Source organism: Apteryx mantelli, chromosome 1 (genome assembly GCF_036417845.1).
Source record: "Apteryx mantelli isolate bAptMan1 chromosome 1, bAptMan1.hap1, whole genome shotgun sequence".
Classification (NCBI taxonomy): Eukaryota; Metazoa; Chordata; class Aves; order Apterygiformes; family Apterygidae; genus Apteryx; species Apteryx mantelli.
In genome coordinates this window covers 31512785-31533616 of record NC_089978.1, presented here as the reverse complement: position 1 = coordinate 31533616, position 20832 = coordinate 31512785, and the positions used below count along the sequence as shown (strand labels likewise).

General features: G+C 37.3%; 1 protein-coding gene across 7 annotated transcripts in view; it reads right to left on the bottom strand.

Moving 5' to 3' along the window:
- The window catches only part of INTS6 (integrator complex subunit 6), a 51179-nt gene that overhangs the window by 14766 nt on the left and 15581 nt on the right, over window positions 1-20832 (bottom strand). For all 7 annotated transcript variants that reach the window (XM_067291698.1, XM_067291703.1, XM_067291733.1 and 4 more), the window contains exons 4-7: window positions 15138-15227; window positions 5690-5873; window positions 3903-4028; window positions 2886-3040 (exon numbers count right to left, since the gene is read on the bottom strand). In XM_067291698.1, coding sequence (XP_067147799.1) covers window positions 2886-3040; window positions 3903-4028; window positions 5690-5873; window positions 15138-15227 — 555 coding nt within the window. The remainder of the gene's footprint in view (window positions 1-2885; window positions 3041-3902; window positions 4029-5689; window positions 5874-15137; window positions 15228-20832) is intronic.

Genomic DNA, 20832 nt, shown 5'->3' with positions numbered 1-20832 from the left:
TTTAGGGAGCCTATTCAATGCAGGATTCATATTTATTGTTAATAAGTCCTAAACAATTAATTTATGAAGAAGCACAGTCTTAAAATCTAAAGAAAGTTTATTTTCAAAATGAACACTGTTTATTTTCCCTACTATAGGTAACACATTATGCAAATAAAGTTACGTGCACATACACAAAAATTCTGTAAATAGAAGTAAATTTAATGTGGAGTAAAAAAACCCCAAAAACTTCAGTGCTACTTTGGGACATGCACATTTCTATTCCCCACAGAAGCAGACATCCTATTTTCATATTTGCTGACCTCCTCTATTTAACAACAGATTTCCCTCTTGACAAATTTAACATCAGTTACAAAATTCAAACTGAATTACAATGATCAAGAACAGCATGATTCCAGAAAACATCAGCTTTACAAGAACTCACATTTTAAATAAGCTCATGAAAAACTCTTCCATTTCAGGCAATTTAAGTGTTTGAATTTTCATCTTTTTATTAACATGAAGAAAAGGCCTTTTTGCCTCAACTTTCAAGTATAAGTTGATAATATATTGAAACTTCTTTTGCTGAAACAGAAAGAGCTGATTTTTTTTTTTTTTTTAATGATGAAAATTGGAGCCCTAAGCCTTCCAATGAACGGTTTTCAGGAGGGGAACTTAAGCTCTTCTACTTACCCTTGACCTCCAAGACCACTAGCATCTGGGGAAGAGCTCAACTGGGAAGTCTCCCTCCAATTAGTTTCTTTACAAGAAGGTAACTAATAAACACATGAGATGAGCTGGGAAACACAGAGTTTCTTGGACCTTCCTATCACTTCACTTTGAAATTATTTTTTCTAAAAGTCTGTTAACTCTAGTCCCTTCCTTTCAGGATGAGCCACCCAAATGTTATCTGCCCGCAGAGCTAGTCTTGCCTTGAGTGTCTCCACTCTGAGGAAGGTGTACTGTCCAAGTGCACACAAAACAGGAGCCCCAACCAACTGAAGGAACTGCAAGTCTCTTCAAAGAAGATGCCTCCAATAAATACTTGTGATGGAGTTTCTGACCAAGCCATGAAGCAGTTATACTAGGAATAAAAAGGCTGCAAAAGAAGTTGAATGCTAAGACTTGAGAAGTCTAAAAACTTTTGGGTGGACAGCAGAAGCTATTTTTACCCCAGAGCAGTGGGAGCAGCCATTCACATGTTTATCTACCAATAGGAACATTAGCAGACTTTCACAAACATTTAAGAAAGCCTTGACAGTGTTATTTACACTATATGAAATGCTGGCTGGGTAGGACAGTTTGAGACTACTCCACTGGGAATCAGGTGACAGGGAGAAAAAGAAAAATATCCAACTATAGACTCTTAAAAAGACAAGAGTTACAACATATGCTAAGTTTTAACACTATATTCTCAGAACAGTCAGGAAATACAAGTCTTGAAAATACTATCAGCAAACTTAACTCACCCACATTGCATAAGGAAGGTTCAATTTGGACTCAATTCACCTGTGGAATTCCAATTGAAGTCAACAGGAATTTAGCTGCATATCCAATAATCCAGTGCTTTATGCAGTTATGAGGGCTATATATGCTACAAATGAGATAAGAATTTTTTCTTATCTTCCAGCAAATTGGGTAAGCCGACCTTATGCGCTTTTAGAGGATTTAGAACTACAACTCTTCACTTGGCAAGATCTAATTTAGTAATTTCAATCAAGATCTGCAATAGCAGACAAACTAAAGGCTCTCTAGGGTGAATGAAAGGAGGCAGACACACCATTGACAGTGATTACAGGGAATATATAGGAGTTTTCCTACAGAGCAGCTTTTCAGTATCCAGTGAGCAATGGCTTTTTTGCTTTTTAAATGACTATTACAGACAATTTATTCCCAAATGTTAACCTGCTTTGTAGTTCAGGAGGACATCCATGTCTTTCACTGAATGTGGCCACAGAGGCCAGCAATGGACTCCAATACTCCAAGCTTCTACTTGCGAATAAAATTTCACATGTGTATTACTCCTCAACAAACTGTACTTCAAAGGACTTTGTGTTTTTCTAACCAAGGAGATAAGCTTCATGAAAATGTAATGAGTTTGCTAGTCAGTACACTAGTCTCAGGTCAAAAAGGCACAAAAATTAATAAAAATCATCACTAAAAGTAGGACTATCAGTTCCACTTTAATGATTTTCAAAGATAAAGCAGAAATACAAAAATGCACTATACCATACTAACAATTAGTTCTCATGCAAAACAAAATGCAGTGGCATGCATTCTTTATGAACAAAGAACAAATAAAAATAATTCTGTAGGTAATAAATATTAAGAAAATAAGGCGAGTTCCTCTATTTGGGATAAATTAAAACTACAGCTATACTGCACAACAGCAGACAAATCTACATTCACCTGCTAGAGTGAAGACAGAACTATCATTACGATTCAAAGTTGGGAAGATCACACTATCTTCCAATAATAGCATCTCTTAGGTAGTCTATATTTAGTAGTATATAATCAGACAAAGTGCCATCTTATTTTTAGAACCTTCACACTTCTAAATTGAGTCATAGGTGGCAAGACCCTGGCTTGACTTTTGAACAGAGTTCAAGCAAACATTTCAGTATCAATTTTATGCTCATGTCCTAGCTCAACAAGTAAAACTGTAAGGGGTAGTTTCTTAATGCCTCAAAGTTACTAAAAAATGAACACCACAGTATTATTTTTTCATTGGTAATTTATCCAGGACAACTGGAACACAAGTTTACATGTGGCATTTCTCCTTGGCTCACAAAGCCTTTATGGTGGTTACAATGAAGCACATACCTCGAGACTTAAAAATCAGTAAACAGGAAACCCTGGAACATTCCCCCCACCCCCCTTTGCTTTTATCTAACTTCAGTACTTACCAGTGTTGGAGAATTTTGATCTGGCCAAAAGGATTCAGGTACAGGCCAATGACCTATGGGCACCCCAGTTTTAGGGTTTGGTCTGACATAAATAAGTTTGTGACAGCTGTGCCAAGGTTGGGGTCCAAAGGGTCTAGATATATCCACCTGTCCATCTATGGAAGAAAAAGGCATTATAACTATCTGTCAAAATAGTATTGCACTAACCAAAAACTGTATTAAACAATTTTTGTGAAGAGTTCAAGAACCATTCACCAGCTAATATTATACTTCTAAGAATAGCAGATAGCTGTCAATAAGCATTTCTGCAAAAAGCCAGAAAATTTGAGAAACTGAATGAGCACTGAACGTTTACCGTATCAGAGTTGAGAAAGCCAATTATCTGGAGCCCTTCAAAACAACGAGGGTTCTTTCTCCTCCCATCCTAACTACCAGAAAAACTTCAGATTTCCATGCATGAAGAAAATATGTGATACAGACAACTAAGACACACTAATAACTAACTTTTTACTGCAGCAAAGCAGGATTATCAAATCCCACAAACGCTTTCCAGTAACATCTTGAGAAAGACCTGGCTAAGCCATTTAGAATGAAAAGTTAAGGCTACACAGTCACATTTGTTATTTTAATTCTTAACACAGCCACTTTACCACATTAAGCAAAAAGAGTAAGTGTCTAAATCCATAGCGTTTCTGTATCAAACTATTTACATTTCTAGCTGGTTGAAAACTACTGCTTAAAAACCTTGAACCCATTTTACAATGCTAGAAGAGAATAACCGCAGGTAAGACTACCTGAGTAATATGACCAAATGTAGAGATTTTATACAGTGTATAACAGTTATAAGTCAGTATTCTGAAAGAAAGTATAACAGAATTTTAGACAAGGCAGGTCCTTTTTGTAGCAATGTCTTTCAAATCCTAACAACTTTTTTGGCAACTATTACATTAAGCTAAATTATACTGACAGTCACCACACTGGTTCGATACCAATATACGCGCAAAAATTTTCAAGTACCTTCAATTGGTGAGGGATCTGGTCCAGCTTTTTCAAAATTTATTACTACTCCACTCTGCACTTTTTGCACCAATGACTCAAGACACTGATTCAGCATTCTTGGAGAGCATACACAGTACGATCGACCTAGAAGGAAAGAGTCAAGGTTCAGGTTGCTTTGTGTTCATGTCCTTATTTTAACTTGGATCATTCAAAGTTGTTCTCCTGACACACACACTGATTATTTATGGATCACTGACTTAAAGCACCTACCAAACACTTTACCTTTTTTAAACAAGAATGTATGCTGTTCTTACATTGTATTCTCAAATCTGGAATACAAATGCAAACATATCCTAATGCATACAGCCGTGACAATTACAGTAATGTTATTTACTGCAATGTGGTATGTCATAAAATGCAGTTATATTCTAATGGTATCACAATATTCTAATAGTATCACTGTTATAACCAAGTACTATTTTCACAAATCTCAGTGGCTTCTAGAAAATCTGATATAAAGAATACGATATACTCACAGACACAATTCACATTTGAAATTAGCTTTACACAAAGCTGTGTAAGCAAACCCATTAGGTAATTCTCTCCACAACGAGTGCAAGCTTTTTCTTACAGTGAAGTCTTTAGGTTCACCTATTTTTAGGATGAAGTTTCAGCCACCTGTCTTGGGAATCTTTCATTGATTAAGGGAACTGACAAAGTTTTTCCTTCATAACTGCACTTTTTTATTCTTTGTTATATCACTTACATTATTCAATTATTGCTAATTCCAATTTGGTTTAATGCTTATCATATAATTTTAGAATTACGTCCTCTCGGTCATCCAGTAGCCATGCTATTCATTTTCACCTCTAACCTTTCCTCGTATGTCACCCTATTCCAACTTCCTGATTATTTTTGCTGATCTATTTGCTAGAAGCAAAAAAACCCCAGAAAAAGTTATTTTCCTTTGTTTAAGCAGCAAGGTAGCACAGCAAAGGTGAGACCGTGTTACATGCATCTCATCAGAAATACTTGTTTTTCACCACTTAATGACTTTACCTCAAAATCTCTGTTCATTCATGGAAAATGGGCTCCCCCTTGTGACAGAGATCAACACTTAAATTGCCCATGAATTTCAGTCAAAGCAGCCATAGTGTAGTCTGCATTACAGTCAGAACACAGAGGAACCAAATAATTTTGGAATGCTTTTTAAATCCCTTCTCTTGCTTTTTACCACATCCCTGTCAATGTGTCGAAGGAATCATAATACTTTCAGTATGTGATGTTATCAAAGCTTTTTACAAACAAATTATGAAATTAATGCCTGGGTTTATGAGCTTAAATTTAATTTTTAATAGGTTAAGAACACGGGTAATGATGGAGAGAAAAATATTGCTTTTGCAGAAATATTCTGCACTTAGCTTCTCAGGAAAAAAAAAGAAAATCCTAAAACATATTTCCTTCACTTTTGGCTTGCTTAGATGGGAGTATACCAGGAACAGACTCAATTCCTATAATTTCTAGTTGTTGTAGCAAAATGCACTGGAAAAAAAATAAATTTTCTCTTCTGAAAAGCTGCTAAAGAAAGCTGATCCACATTCTTCCATGACAGGTTAGATTAAATTATCTGCAACTTTTCCACAAAAGCACCTCTGGTTTTATTATATCTGAGTTCTGAGTTTTTACAAGTAATACAAGAATTCAAAAACACTTCTTCTGCTACAGGCAGATGATTAATGAAGCTAAGGTCGATTCATTTTCATTTTTCAAAGAACGGACTCGTCAGGCAAAGGCAAGGCGCTCACCTCCTGTGACTTCGCACATCGGTGTGATTGCCGAATCATCCACCGGCACTCCTGCTATCTGCTCCGACTCTGGCGCTGTGATACCAGGCAGACGGAGAACCAAAGCAAATAACCTCTGATCCCATCGGAAGGGCTCCTTAGTTAACTCACTTCCAGGTAAAGGGGAATTGAGAGGTAAATGGAGCTGAAAAGGAATTTAAATCTGTGAATATATCACTTCAAAAAAAAAAAAAAAAAAAAGATTAAAGGATTCAGGTTACACTGATGGCAATTCACAGTATACCAACATACTTATAATCGCTTCACAGATATTTATAATTCAATGCAGGTACCGTATATGCCAAGCTAGACACTCATCATTTATCAACACTTTAAGCACATTTCATGGCAACATGATGTGCAAACTTGAGAGCTACAAGCCAACAGGGAACACTACCTTTTAAACTAAAAAAAAAGAAAGCCTCAGAGTCAATAGAATATTTTCTTTATGATTTCAGCAGTAAGAAAAGCTCAACTGCAGTGCTCATTGTTCAATTTTCAAATGATTTTTTGCAGAATAGACCCATTCTCAGCTCAAAGTCTTTTTTTGATTCTTCAAGATAAAAGGTACAACTAAATGAAAAGGTAATGTTAATCTAAGAACTCTGCAGAAGAAATACATCTTTGCAATAGCTACTCAAAAAAACTAGCTGCCATGGTCATCTACGCCAAATAACAGCTTCAATAAGCGGACTAATGTGTGGTTACGTTACAGGAACAAGAAGGCTACTCATGCCCTGCTCTAAGTGAAAAGGGGTGATTAAAATCAACATTGAAATGCAAAATGAGTTCTCACATTTAGGCAATAGATGCAATAGCTGTAGCTATCTATGTAAGAAAGAATTGCTTGCCATGGGCTGTTGTGTTGCCTCTATTTGGGACAAACTAGACAAAATGTTTAATTTAAAAGATGGAAGATACCATCCAGGAATGCACAATACAAGAGAATATTTCATTTTTGCTTTAATTCCCAGAACTGGTAAAAAGATTCAAAAGTTTCTGACTTCAAACATACTGAGCTAAAGGTACAGCAATGGTCAGGACATTATTTATTAACCACTAACAGCAACAATAACTACCATTGAAAGACTGATAGAACATCTAAAATTCCTAGTGTTAGCAGTAGTTTCATAACTAGTTAACTGAAACAAGAGGGGAAAAAAAAAGCGCTCCAGCTTCTAAGCGATAGCACAAGGCATTCAGAAGACTGTAGTCTCTTATTTGTATCCTTATACCTCACACAGAGAGTTTAGCAGGAACAAGACAACGGACCAAAATCTTCAACTAAAGCATCCCTGAATAGCTAAGCTAGGCTTTTAACAAATAATTCCAAGTTTCAGAAAAATCTGATAGATCCCTGGCTGTTGATCTCACTCTCAGTAAAAGTGGAACCCTGGCTTCATCTAAAACACTGCAGCCATAAGCACGGGGGAAAAGAAACCCCGAACAAAGACTCGAGTGGTACAAACAGTCCCATTACTTGGCCAACAACACTGATGCCAAATTCAAGGGTTAAGCTCAAAAAAACCAGAATCCCAGGTACAGCTGCCAAAATAGAATCTCACACTTTCCTTTTCGCACAGCATTTAAAAAAAAAAATCCAATACTAAATCTCATCTGTATGTTAGCAAAGGAGACTATCAGTCTGTTTCAAATCTTGATGCATGTCCATAAAAAAATATTTTATTGTGTCCAATTTTTAAATCTGCACAAGCTAACATGACAAATTGCCTTCATTTAGTTCATACTGATTAGCTGAGGAGTTTGCAACAAACTGCTGAAAAAGAAGAAATTTACTTTTTTAAATAGATTAACATGAAAGCATTAAACCTAATTACCAAACTGGAAAGCTGTTATTTTTATTTGCATAACTGTAAGCATCCTGCATTGGAAAAAAATACATGCCTTTTGAAGAATAATCAATTTATTGATGCAATGTCAAAGCCTGGAACAAACATGACAAATCCACTCTTGTAACATGTGAGGGAGCATCAGAACAATTTGGACTTTTCAGCCTACCTGATACTTTCTCTCCTGAATTTCTGCTTTTGCTGATGCAAGCAGATAACACGAGAAGAGCAGTATTTTCCCCAAATGTTTCACATGAAATTGGTCAAAGAGCACACAGCTATGCACCTGGCTTATTACTGATTCATATGCATGTTTTTTCCCTCTCATACAAACAGCCAGAAATGCCTGCCTGACAAAGGAAACTCAGTTAAAAAATAGCCACGTTCCTAGTAATCAGCCCAGAATCCTGACTGTAAGAGGGTTCAGTTGCAAGCACTACACTGTCCTCACTTGAGACTCTTATCAAGGAATGACATTCACCAAACTTTTCTACAAAGCTCTGAGCAACAGAAGAGTAGCATTTACAAGCCCTAGAGAGTACACTTCCTCTGGGAGACACAGCATTTTCACAGAATCACAGAATCACAGAATCACTGAGGTTGGAAGGGACCTCTGGAGATCATCTAGTCCAACCCCCCTGCTCAAGCAGGGTCACCTAGAGCACCTTGCACAGGATCGCGTCCAGGAGGCTTTTGAATATCTCCAGAGAAGGAGACTCCACCACCTCTCTGGGCAACCTGTTCCAGTGCTCTGTCACCCTCACAGTGAAAAAGTTTTTCCTCATGTTAAGATGGAAGTGTCGGTGTTTCAGTTTGTGCCCATTGCCTCGCGTCCTGTCGCTCGTCACCACTGAAAAGAGTCTGGCCCCATCCTCTCGACACCCTCCCTTCAGATACTTGTACACATTGATAAGATCTCCTCTCAGCCTTCTCTTCTCCAAGCTAAACAGGCCCAGCTCTCTCAGCCTTTCCTCATAAGAGAGATGCTCCAGTCCCCTAATCATCTTTGTGGCCCTTCGCTGGACTTGCTCCAGTAGTGCCACATCCCTCTTGTACTGGGGAGCCCAGAACTGGACGCAGTACTCTAGATGTGGCCTCACCAGGGCTGAGTAGAGGGGGAGAATCACCTCCCTCGACCTGCTGGCAACACTCTTTCTGATGCAGCCCAGGATACCATTGGCCTTCTTGGCCACAAGGGCACATTGCTGCCTCATACTTAACTTGGTGTCCACCAGCACTCCCAGGTCCTTCTCAGCAGAGCTGCTTTCCAGCAGGTCAACCCCCAACCTGTACTGCTGCATGGGGTTATTCCTCCCCAGGTGCAGGACCCTGCACTTCCCTTTGTTGAATTTCATGAGGTTCCTCTCTGCCCACCTCTCCAGCCTGTCCAAGTCTCTTTGAATGGCAGCACAGCCCTCTGGCGTATCGGCCACTCCTCCCAGTTTTGTATCGTCAGCAAACTTGCTGAGGGTGCACTCTGTCCCTTCATCCAGGTCATTGATGAAGAAGTTGAACAAGACTGGAGCCAGGACTGACCCCTGGGGGACACCGCTAGCTACAGGCCTCCAACTAGACTCTGTGCCACTGATCACAACTCTCTGAGCTCTGCCATTCAGCCAGTTCTCAATCCACCTCACTGTCCACTCATCTAACCCACACTTCCTGAGCTTGTCTATGAGGATGCTATGGGAGACAGTGTCAAAAGCCTTGCTGAAGTCTAGGTAGACAACATCCACTGCTCTCCCCTCATCTACCCAGCCAGTCATTCCATCATAGAAGGCTATCAGATTGGTTAGGCATGATTTCCCCTTGGTGAAGCCATGCTGACTACTCCTGATCACCTTCTTTTCCTCCACATGCGTGGAGATGGCTTCCAGGATGAGCTGCTCCATCACCTTTCCAGGGATGCAGGTGAGGCTGACTGGCCTGTAGTTCCCTGGGTCCTCCTTCTTGCCCTTTTTGAAGACTGGGGTGACATTGGCTTTCTTCCAGTCCTCGGGCACCTCTCCTGTTCTCCATGACCTTTCAAAGATGATGGAGAGTGGCTTAGCAATAATGTCCGCCAGCTCCCTCAGCACTCGTGGGTGCATCCCATCAGGGCCCATGGATTTGTGGGTGTCAAGTTTGCTTAAATGATCTCTAACCTCTTTACCTCTTCAGGCAACATAGTTCAGACTGTTGAGGTATATGGAGAATTGTATACAAAGATCCCATGGATCCTGCACAAATGCTATTCTCCGTTCAGTTTATCTCAAACTATAAAACCTTGGCTCAGCCAGTGATACTGAGTGAATCCAAAAAACAGTTCTCAGGAGCAGGCCACTGCATTACATACATATTATTATCAGAAATGTCTTCAATCTGCAAGAAGACATGAAAAACTATCAGCATCAAGTCGAATGTCCTCGCTTCCTTCCCCACAGTTTAATTTAAATTAAATTTAACATCCATGTTATCAGAGAAGATATACATACAATCCAGGCCTCATTCTTCACAGAGCTTAGTAACTTAGCCTTTTCATCTCCATTTTATTATTTTAACTGGTATTACCACAGCAACTGAATACCTGACGGAAAATAAGATGGGATAAAAAAGGTCCATCCTACATCTTATTTCACTTTGCCCATTCATATATCAACATGAAAGCATGCATGCCTCTTACTCTGCTTTGACTTTCGTATTGGTTGTTGTGAAAAACGTAGACAACATGTTGAAGACCATTGCTCCCTTTCACTTGTTCAGTCTATCTATAATCACACATAAGCATCCTCACAGTTTAGTACTGAAAACCAGATTTGTTTTGTTTTAACACTTGTTTGTAAGAGCATACATAAGCCCTACCACTCCAGAATGCCATAACGCTATTTTAAGATAACAGTGTGTACCTTATGCCCTTCTTTTTCTCAGCCTTTAAATTCACTAAAACATTCAAGAAATGAATGAGAGGGGTTGGAGGACAACCTGTTGCATGAAGACATCTTAAAGAATCCTGTTACTGGTGAGCAGGTCTTTAAGCGCTTGTCTATACTTTCATTCAAGCTATCCTAAGTAGAAGCACAATCTGAAGTCCTCAAAAAACATCAGAGGATCCTAGAGTCTCTAGGTTGAATAAAAGCTAAATCAGCATTACATTAGAGAACTTTGCAGTGGCACAGTATTTGGTGAAAGAGTGCAAGGCACTTCTGGTAATGACTGCAAAGAGAGGCTCATACAGTCCAAGGGACAGCACCAGCAGGCCTAAAGCTTTAGTGAAGCGTACCCTGGCAGTTACAGGCAGTTATGTCTTGGGAAGTCTCACAAAAGGTTGTTGCACAATTAGGTACCCCATAAAAATATCCATACTGAGATAGTGAACTTCTTTGTCTTTTTGTATCTAAAAAAATCTATCTGCAAGTAGACTTCCTGAAGAAGCTTTTCTTGTACCCATAAAAAGACAAGGCATACCTGACATTCCAAACAAATATAGCATTTCATCCTTAGAGGACAGAAGGACTAAGGATGGAGAATAAGGTTCAAGTCCAGCTGAGAAAACAAGCCCCTAACAGGCTAAGAAACCCTACTTAGATCCTTAGGAAATGACAGAATTAGGTTTTCCTGTCTTTTTCCATCCAGTCACTTGCAGTTGTAAAACAGAGATAGAATGCCACAGTTTGCTCTTCCACAGGAGATAACTCAAGATCACAGAGACACCAGGCCAACTGCCACACCATGTCAACGGCATGATGCACTTTGCCATCCTGATACTAGAATTAACTATGAGCAAGTGTACACAGGATTGACAGTCATGCTGTATTCACACATCAAGAACACTGGGGCTCAGTGTCACATGCTGTGACAAGGTGCCCACAAATTCAGTAGAAGCTGGGATGGAAGATAAGGAGCAAAATTACTCATTTTAGATTGAACTGCTGGGTATCATTCAGGAGGAGAATGAATCAGAGTTGCACAATGCTAGCAGAATATAACCAAGACTAGCAAGAGTTACCTAGAGTCAATAGCAAAAAATATTCTGAATGCTTATTCAATAATTAATGCTTACATCTAGTTAATAATGGGTCATACAAAGTGAAAAAGAACTACTAAGGAGTATGACTTTGTTTATCAATTCCTGTCTCTACTAAATTTCAGGAGCTTTGAAAAAACAGCACATCATAACAAATGGACCAGATGAAAGAGGATCTTAATGTCCTTTGTTGGACTACCATCTGCATATTCCTCAACACAGATGAGGAAGAACATACCGTGAAAGGGCTCTGCCACATTTTTTTGCTGAGATGATTAGAAACCAGCGTTTCAGCTGAAGAGGAATTACTATTAAAAACATTAGGAAAAACAGTTCCTGGTCACTCTTGAAAGTAAGCAGGATCTTGCCACTTGTTACAGTTATTACAGTAGGGAAGCAAGATGATTAGTCCTTGAAAAGATCAATGTGACAGTGCAACCAGTTCCGGGATGAGGGATCCAGAGTCTCTCCCAAGACTCTTTTAATGGGAATATCAAAAGAATGGCAATATATAGAAGCCAAGAAGGATTGCTCATGTCTTTCGTTTGCATAATCATGCATCGGAAAATATCAATGGGTCAAGAACCCAGTTTCAGTCTGGGAAGGGCTAAGAACAAATTTGAGGGACCATACCAGAAAGAAAAGCCCCCCACCAAGAGGAATCTATAGCATGAGATCAATAATTAATGATGGTATTCCAACAGTATGAGCCCATCTGCTCAAGTTATAATGGGAACAAGCAAATCCGGGAAAGAACCAGGTCAACACACGATGCTGACCATACAACTGATGCTGGCACTCTCAGTACATCAGTACTGGTGCATTAGAAGTCAGTGCCAGAAGGGACACGACTGAAAACCCTATTAACTTGTGCTGGTGGAGATGACAACTGGATAGATCATATCATTTCTTTGTCTTCAGTCTGAGGACCATATCCATCCGAAACAAGGTAGTGCTAAGTAGATACGCTCATTATCTGCAAGAACCATACTAAATCCTACAAAGGGACAGGAAATCTTAAGAATTAGACTGGAGTTCTGAAACAGAGTTTGTGCTTGACTGCTTCACACTGGGGCAAATGACAAAATTTTCAGGTTCCCACAGTGATAAAGCTGATTTCATTGGTAAGAATGCAAATGTTCATCTGAATGACAGTTTTGAGAAAACTTGCCTCCTGTTCCCATACTGTCTTCACAGACTTTCAAAAACCGAAGTTCTGCCAGTTACCATGTACATAGGATTTAAAAGAACTAAAATCATACTGCCTTAGTTCATAAAAACTTTACACAGGAAGTAAAAACACCTGTTGCCATAGTCACTCAGCAGGATATGATCACTTCTAAAACCACCTCTAAACAGCCTCTCCAAAGTCAAACCCATAGAAATAGAACAGACATCTGGAAATGATTGAAAACCTTTGTTATTGAACAGAATAGCAACAACAGACTTCTGTATCAACTGGGTGATTGAAAATAACTAAAATGGCACTGTATAAATTCTGCTTCATGTCTGCATGTTCAACCTGAGAGGTGATTGTAAAGGACACTCAAGCAACACTAAGAAAAATTCTGATCAATAGGACATATGTTGACAGAAGAAAAAGACCATCCCTGAAAGACAAGCCCCCTTGGATGCTTTGTTCCTCTGCTCTTTGATAGTGTTAGGGATGTCCCTACTGGTAACAGGTGCAGCAAAAAAAAAAAAAAAAAAAAATCACATCCAGCATTGGGTATGAAATACATATCCTGTCAACACATATAGAAAAGCACTCAAAGAATCTTGCATTTTGTTTTGCAGAAAGTAAGAACAGTGGTCACTTTCAGCTTCTCCAGAAGGCAACATGCCTTTGAATCTGCTCATTTACCAAGAAATCATTAATCCACTATCACTGGTCGGGCAGATGCGGCCTCTGTAGAACGTAGTTTAGCAATCATCAGATCTTGGAAGTGCCTTTTTATTATTTTGTCATGAAGCACCTTACTCATGAGGCTGTAAAACACTAGCATATACACACCTAACGGTCAGCATTGCTGAAGAGCCAAGCCTAATGCAGATTTAAAAAGCAGACATCAAATGCGTGTCTCAATATAACTCACAGCAATTTAAAAACATGAATGTGTAACCAAGTGGTTGCCTGACCAGAAGAAAAAGTCTTCTTGCAAAGTCTAAGCTGAAAAAGCATTAAGCATTTGAAGCTCACTGCTTACCCAACTGGCTGTTCAAAAAAAATCACCAGGATTCTGCTGCTAACAGTGCTACATGGTGTAGGAGTGTAAAGTGACAACCTGCCCTCTGTTTAATCAACAGTAACTCACTGAGAATCAGGACAGATATGATGCTGCTATTCTACTCAGTATTTTGGACCACACCCAATCAATCACTGGACTTAGCTGAAAATAGCTTTTTGGATTAAAAAAAAAAAGCAGTGAAAATGAGGTTTTATACAGCTAACTATCTGATATCTTGGATCCAGGCATGCCCTTTCAGTTACTGACTACAGCTATTTGTTAGTACTCCTTATAGAATATATACTCAACTTGGCTTTGAATAAAGTCAGTCACTCAACTTTTTCCTGCAAGTCAGACACATTACAAAAATACTCACATACCACCTTTCCATACAAAGAACTTCTGTAAACGCCATAAAAATGCAATACAACAGGAGAAGTTTGAATAACTAATGAATGGTGATGCCCAGCAAGCTAATCTGTTTATTCAAATGTGGTCTACTACATAGAAAAGCCTGAACCTTTTCTTTAAGTCTCAGAACAGTCCTTTGGACATTAGCCTTTTCCCTGAAAAGGGAAAGAGCCTCATTTTTTTTCCCGCTGCCTGGAGTGGCAGTGTGAGGCACTCAGACCAGCCCTATTCCGAGAGAACACCTCCATCTTTTCAAGGAAAGAGTCCAACAGTCAGTACAGCCAACAGCTTATACTTCATAGACCTTTCACAGCTGTTGAAATTGTTCAGTGTCTCAGCTCCATTTGCTAGATGTCTGAACATGTACTTCAGTTTACTAAGATCTGGTGTTTTAAACTGTTCTATAAATTTAATTTGAGATACATTCTTCAGCTTTTTAGATCATAAGGACATTGCAATCAGCAGTCACTGAAGCGACCCCTGTGAAAGAGGTATGTGCTTCAACTATTCCCTAGTGGCCACATCCTTTGGGAAATCACTGCATTAATTTGGGTCTATATGCAAAGAATTTAGATCTATATCAGTTAAAGATATACACGCTTCGCAGAAATCAATTTTTTTTGCTAACATATTTGAAAAGCCATGACCTCATTTGACAGAAACAGTGAGACAATGAGTCAGCTAAACAGAACAAAAGTTGTACTACATGTTTCTGCCAGAAGTTCATGTGATAAGAAAAAAGAGCTATTCAGATTTTTGCAGTACTATTGCATAAAATTATCTCAAGTTAAAGGAAAAATCATGCAAGTTTAAGCAATTAACAAGCATACTTTTGAAGAGTCATTCATGATCCTACTGTAACAGCATTCTAATGCAGTGTTTGGTATAGTTCATTGTAAACAGAGGTCAGATCTTACCTCTTCCTGTATCCCACTGGTAGTAGTTAATTTATTCCCATCAGTAACGGTTATAATTATTGCTGGCTCCAGAAAAAAGGGGTTTCTTCCCTAAAGGAAAAAAAAAGTAATTTCATTAAAAATGCTGTAACAAATTTGTAAGCTTCTGTTCAGTCCTTAAACTGTCATTGATACCCACTGACAAAAGGATGAGGCCCTAGGAAAGCGTTTATTCCCATGTACAACAGTACAGTGCTATGGGTTTCTCAGCCTTATTACAGTTTGGTCATATAAAGCTAGGTACTTGCATTCAATAAATGCATATAATGCATTTTTGTAGTACCCTGAGATCACGATCCTATGGTTAAGAACTAACACTTTGTGTATGAAGGAAAATTTTGAATTGAATAGCCCCCATTATGTTCTGACCCAAGCAGTTCAACCATGCATGCAACACTTACTTCAGAAACAACTTAAATAATTTAAAAAATTAACTTTCTACATGAATCATTTAAGATACAAGCATATACAAGGTAAGACGTTCTGTGATACCACTGACGAAGCTGTTCAACCTGTTTAACAGTAACAAAAAGACCTGGTTTGCTTTTGGCACTTCCTATTTCTGCCACCAGTACACTAAGAGCCTTCAGTGCCTCCTGAAAGAAAAGGATTTCAAAGTAATCCATGGACATATCAAATCCAAGCTGAGTAAGCACATTTCACTCTAGCTAGGATTGAAGACAGAAAAGGCATAAAGGCCACCACAAACTTTTGTTTAATGGCTTCTAGTCTCTTTTCATCCCCAAGCTTGAGGCCTGTTTTTCTTCTTCAGAAAACAATGAGTAAAAATACAACTAGACCAAAAGCCTACCAAAATGCATGTTCTTTTTTGCCAGTTTTGTCTAATATTAATGTCTGGAAAGGCACTGCACCATTAATCTGGCTACCCCTTACTACATGCTTGAAGTTCCTATTTCATTAACCTTTGCTGCCATAATCAGTATATAAACAAAATCATATAATCAAAAACAACTATATATTGACATAAACAAAAACTATTTCATGAATACTTTTAATTCATTCCAAAAACATGGAGATAGAATTAATAGGTATTAATAAAAAGACCTTTCAGATCCATTCTTTAAAACCCATTTAATATGAAGGATCACCTACTCATTGTGTGTTTAGAATGGAAGTATCACCGTACTGAATTTCAAATACATTTGGTAAGAGGTGTCTAGTTTTAAGTGGCAACATCTTTATAATTTACTACAGGCCAACAGAAAAATTGAAGCATAAAAGATTATTTGCTCAATGTTTTCTCAAAACTTTGTGAAAATCATAAGATTTCTTTTAATATAGCACATCATTACTAAAGAAAAAAACTACACAAAAATAGAAATTAAACAGTAAAGATCAATCTCTTCCACAAAAAGTAAGCTAGTTTATAATCCAATTTAAACAATTACTCAGAATAATTTGAAGACACTCAAACTTAATTTTAATTAAAATAGTTTCTCAAGAATATTTAGTCTTATTTAACTCTCAAGAACAGTTATGGTACATTATTCTGCCAACTAGTAGTTCATTCCAACTGCAAATTATCAGCTGGAAGCTAATTCTGTTGCACTGGAATAATATTTAAAATGGGGTTTCTAACCTGAGGAAAAGGATATTGTTCTCTTCAACACTGAACATAAAAGAAACACGTTGATTCTATCACTACTAAATGATAGCAAAAAGATAATAAACTTGTGATTTTAGATTTAGACTATTATAGAAGATGTTCTTCTAATGCAATTTATTCTGGTGCAATTTATAATTTGAAGTATGAATATTAAAAATTCAATGACAACTACAACTCTGACAACCCCTATAGTTCAGTCTTATTATCTTAAATGTTTTTGTGTACCCTAATTATAATCTTTACCATTTTATTTATCTAAAATTTAAGCTTTAAATTTAAACACTTTGGGCTCAAAATGATTATGAAATTATAACAAATGAAATAGAGATTCTAAGCTTCAGCTCCAAGAAAAAGTCTGAGGGAGATTTGCTGAATACCAGCTTCAGTCTCAGACTATCTTATGACTAATTTCTCAAGCATTTTAACTGTAAAAGAGATGATGTCCAAGATACTGTTAAGAATGCAAATAATATAAAAACATATTTACAAAAGCAAGAATCTATTCTCACTAGAACAAGAACAATGTTCATTTGTAGCCAGAGTAACAACTGATTTGAGAATCTCTGATCAAAAAGATCTGTCATATTTTCACATATATAATCGACAGGTTAACTGTAAAAATACCAGCAATGCACTGTGACTGAATACTATATACCACAGTAAGTAAAAAGGGAAAGTTTCCCTTGGAAATCTCTTCTTTACTAATTACATGTGAAAATACAGTAATTTTTAGTTCATCAGTTCATCAGTATAGCTGTGAACATTGTCTTCTCTAAAAAGAAGCGATGAAATCAAGTCAAAGTAGTATTTAAAGACAAGCGAACAGAGCTGAGTTCACTTATCAGCTGGACTCAATTCACAACTGCATGCAATTCAGAAACATGAAATGAATATCTGTGTTCCACCTAAAGGAGCAGAAGCAATCAAAATATATATCAAGAAGGAAGAATTTAAGCTAAAAGGCCTATTATTGAAGTTTCCTATTTTTCACCAAAAATTTCAGTCATTAATTTTTAAAGGAGACCACTGATTCTTTTGACTCTTCTCCTCACCTTACCCATAGAAAAGTATAAAAATCAGCATTAAGTCAGGTGTTTGTTTAAAAAAATATATATATATATTTTTTCACATAAATTATCAGAATTTAGAAATGTTTTAGGATTTGGCAAAAGGAAATTTCAAAAGACTTAGGCACATCACCTTTTTATAAGCTGCAGCACTTTTGTCAATTACTGTTTTAGACCTTTATTTCACATTTCAAGCTAATCATGTTATTTTCTATTTTCCTTTCTTTTGAAATATACTATTATAATAAAACACTGAATTTACACATCTTAGAAATAACAGTCTTTAAAATACACAACTACACCATTGACTGTGAATATATATGAAATCAATTCAACATGGCTCAATTATTTTACTTATAATCAGTGAAACAGTGACAGAGCACAATTATCAATTCTTTGGCAAGTTACAGATATGCTGAAATGTATTGGAAATCAGTCCAGTATACAATTTGAGATGAGGTATAAATATTAATAGGTTTGCTTACAACTTACTCTTACAACTAACTAATCACCATGAGCTTTAGTTCATGTCAAAAGCAAAATTAATCCAGCACCAAATTTTTAACAGTAGTTAACATTCCTAAAGAGGAAAATGAAAGATTCAAAGTGTGAAGCACATGAAAAGCTGAGTTCTTTAAGTAGGGTAAACATCAGCTCAGCCTCAGTATCAATGCCTGGGAAACACAAGATCCTTGCTTGCAATTTATGCTAGCATTATAAAGGCTTATTCTAACAAGCACATAAGCAAAGATACTTCTGTTTCTATGTTATCTATCATTGACAGTGAATAAACATTTTAGAGTCTAGAAACTCAACTGCTGCATTTAAACTGTGGCAGTTTGAGTCTCAATTTACTGCTCAAGCTACAATAAAAGGAAGGGTATTTTCCAGTATTCTTTTAGACTTTATTTGCTTATTTAAGCTGTATTTGCTTATAAACAATATCTTGGAAAAGCTAAACATTATTTTTCTTTCAGAAAATTCAGTGGCAACTAGTTCCTAAAGGGACTTCAGTTAAACCTGTCATACAGGCAAATTGGCTCATTTGGTATTCATTTTAGTCCACACAGCTGCTACAGTCATCCGACTGCAAATTCCTTTGAATAATATGTTCTTCCTTCTGAAGGCTTCTTGCAGTGGTGAAAAAACATACCAAGGAAGAAGCACCTGAGATTATAATATTTGATCATTCTATTCAATCACCAGGTGTTAGAAAGTGGTATGAGAGGGTTTTTTCATTCACCTACAATCTGCCTTTTCAAGAACAGATGCGCAAAGAGACAAAACCCCCATACATTTCATTTTGGGAGAAAGCTATTTAAAATTATTGTAAATAACAGGGCAAGAGATCCAAAGCGCTAAAACTAACACAACTGTTCAGTAACATGAGTTCTTCAGAACAATTTGATAGCTTCCTAACTATTTGTTCCAAGTCACAAAGCAATTCAGTTTCATTAGTCACCATTTCTTCGGTCTCCAGATGAAGTAGCTCTGTGGTCACATAATACAAAACGAAGCAAGAGCCAAGGACATTACAAAGCTCCTGGCCAACAGATAGCGCTCTCTAGTCACAGTAAGGGGCACACCTAGCCCACTCAGGTTTGCGTGACATCCTGAGAAGGAGCCTTAGATTGAGCCAGAACGGTATGAAATTATCGAGTGACATTATTGTCTGGTTACAATTGTCAAAACTACACATTCGCTTTCATAGGCAAATAAGCTTAGTAACTAGTTTCAGCATGATTGATGAATGCATCCACATATTTTTTTCCTTCCTCAAGGTGTACAGATAAAGCAATTAAAAAGCAATTGTGGTCTCTGGATGTGCAAACATGGAATATGCAATAAGAGAAATTTGATTTTAGACTACTGTTATCTCATGCACACAGTTAAATATTATTTTCAAAGTCAGACATGTTCAAAAACTTAAGAAACAGCAGAGGTAAAAACATGACTTACAAAAAGAACAAGTCAAAGAGACTAAAAATTACCTATTCAACAAGCACTTATGATAGAAAAAAAGTATTTAGTAGTGCAAAAGTTTCACACATAAGGAAAATCCAAAGACTCGAAGTTGAAATTAAATGTAAACTGAAAAAAAGTGCACATTGTTAACTGAACATACTGCTAGTCACCGGGAAAAAGTTTACACAAAAAGCTTCCTTGCACTTATTTTAAGATCATGATGAGGTGTCTAAAAGGAATGCTTTCATTTACTACATCATGGCGTTTAAAAGAAGAATAAAAGTTCTCTTGCACATCCATCATACATCAAATTATCTCAATAGCCTCTTTTTACTTTCGGAAGTATCAGCCCTAATAGCCAGTAAGGTGAATTTAGTTATCTGACTAGGAAGTACAGAAGTGTACTATTAGATTTTTCAATTCATTTTCTTCCAAATTTAACAGGTAAGGATTCTCATAATTGATCATGAGAATCTGTGAGCAACAACTGTTCAAAAATAATAGTTTTAAAAGAAATCTAAAAATATCAGAATTACAACAGAATTGTTGATGCTGGAGGATTTATACCCATAACTAGGACTCTAAACTGGTAACAGTTTAAAAAATACCATTAGACCGAATTTGAATTTCAGTAGTCTAAAACAAATGGTCAAAGTCTACCACAGTAATATGCTGATACTCCCTTTTATATCTCAGCAATTTCAGTCATGCTTTAGCAAAATTATGAAATGTTTAAAATGCTAATTTAACATTTCATTTGTTAGAGACTTCTCCCTTAATTGCTCGAGGCAGAGTATTGTCAATCAAGTACACAGAGGTGTGTAAGAACTGCTCCATGCTCTGATAGTCAGCTACATAAGAGCTGCAGCACCTTGTTCAACTGATCTGTTCCACTTACATTTTCAGCAGCTTTCACTATTGCCCATTATCCCTGCAAAGCCAATCAATATAGTCATGAAGAGCTGTAGATTCAATTCTATTTTAGGCATTCACGTAA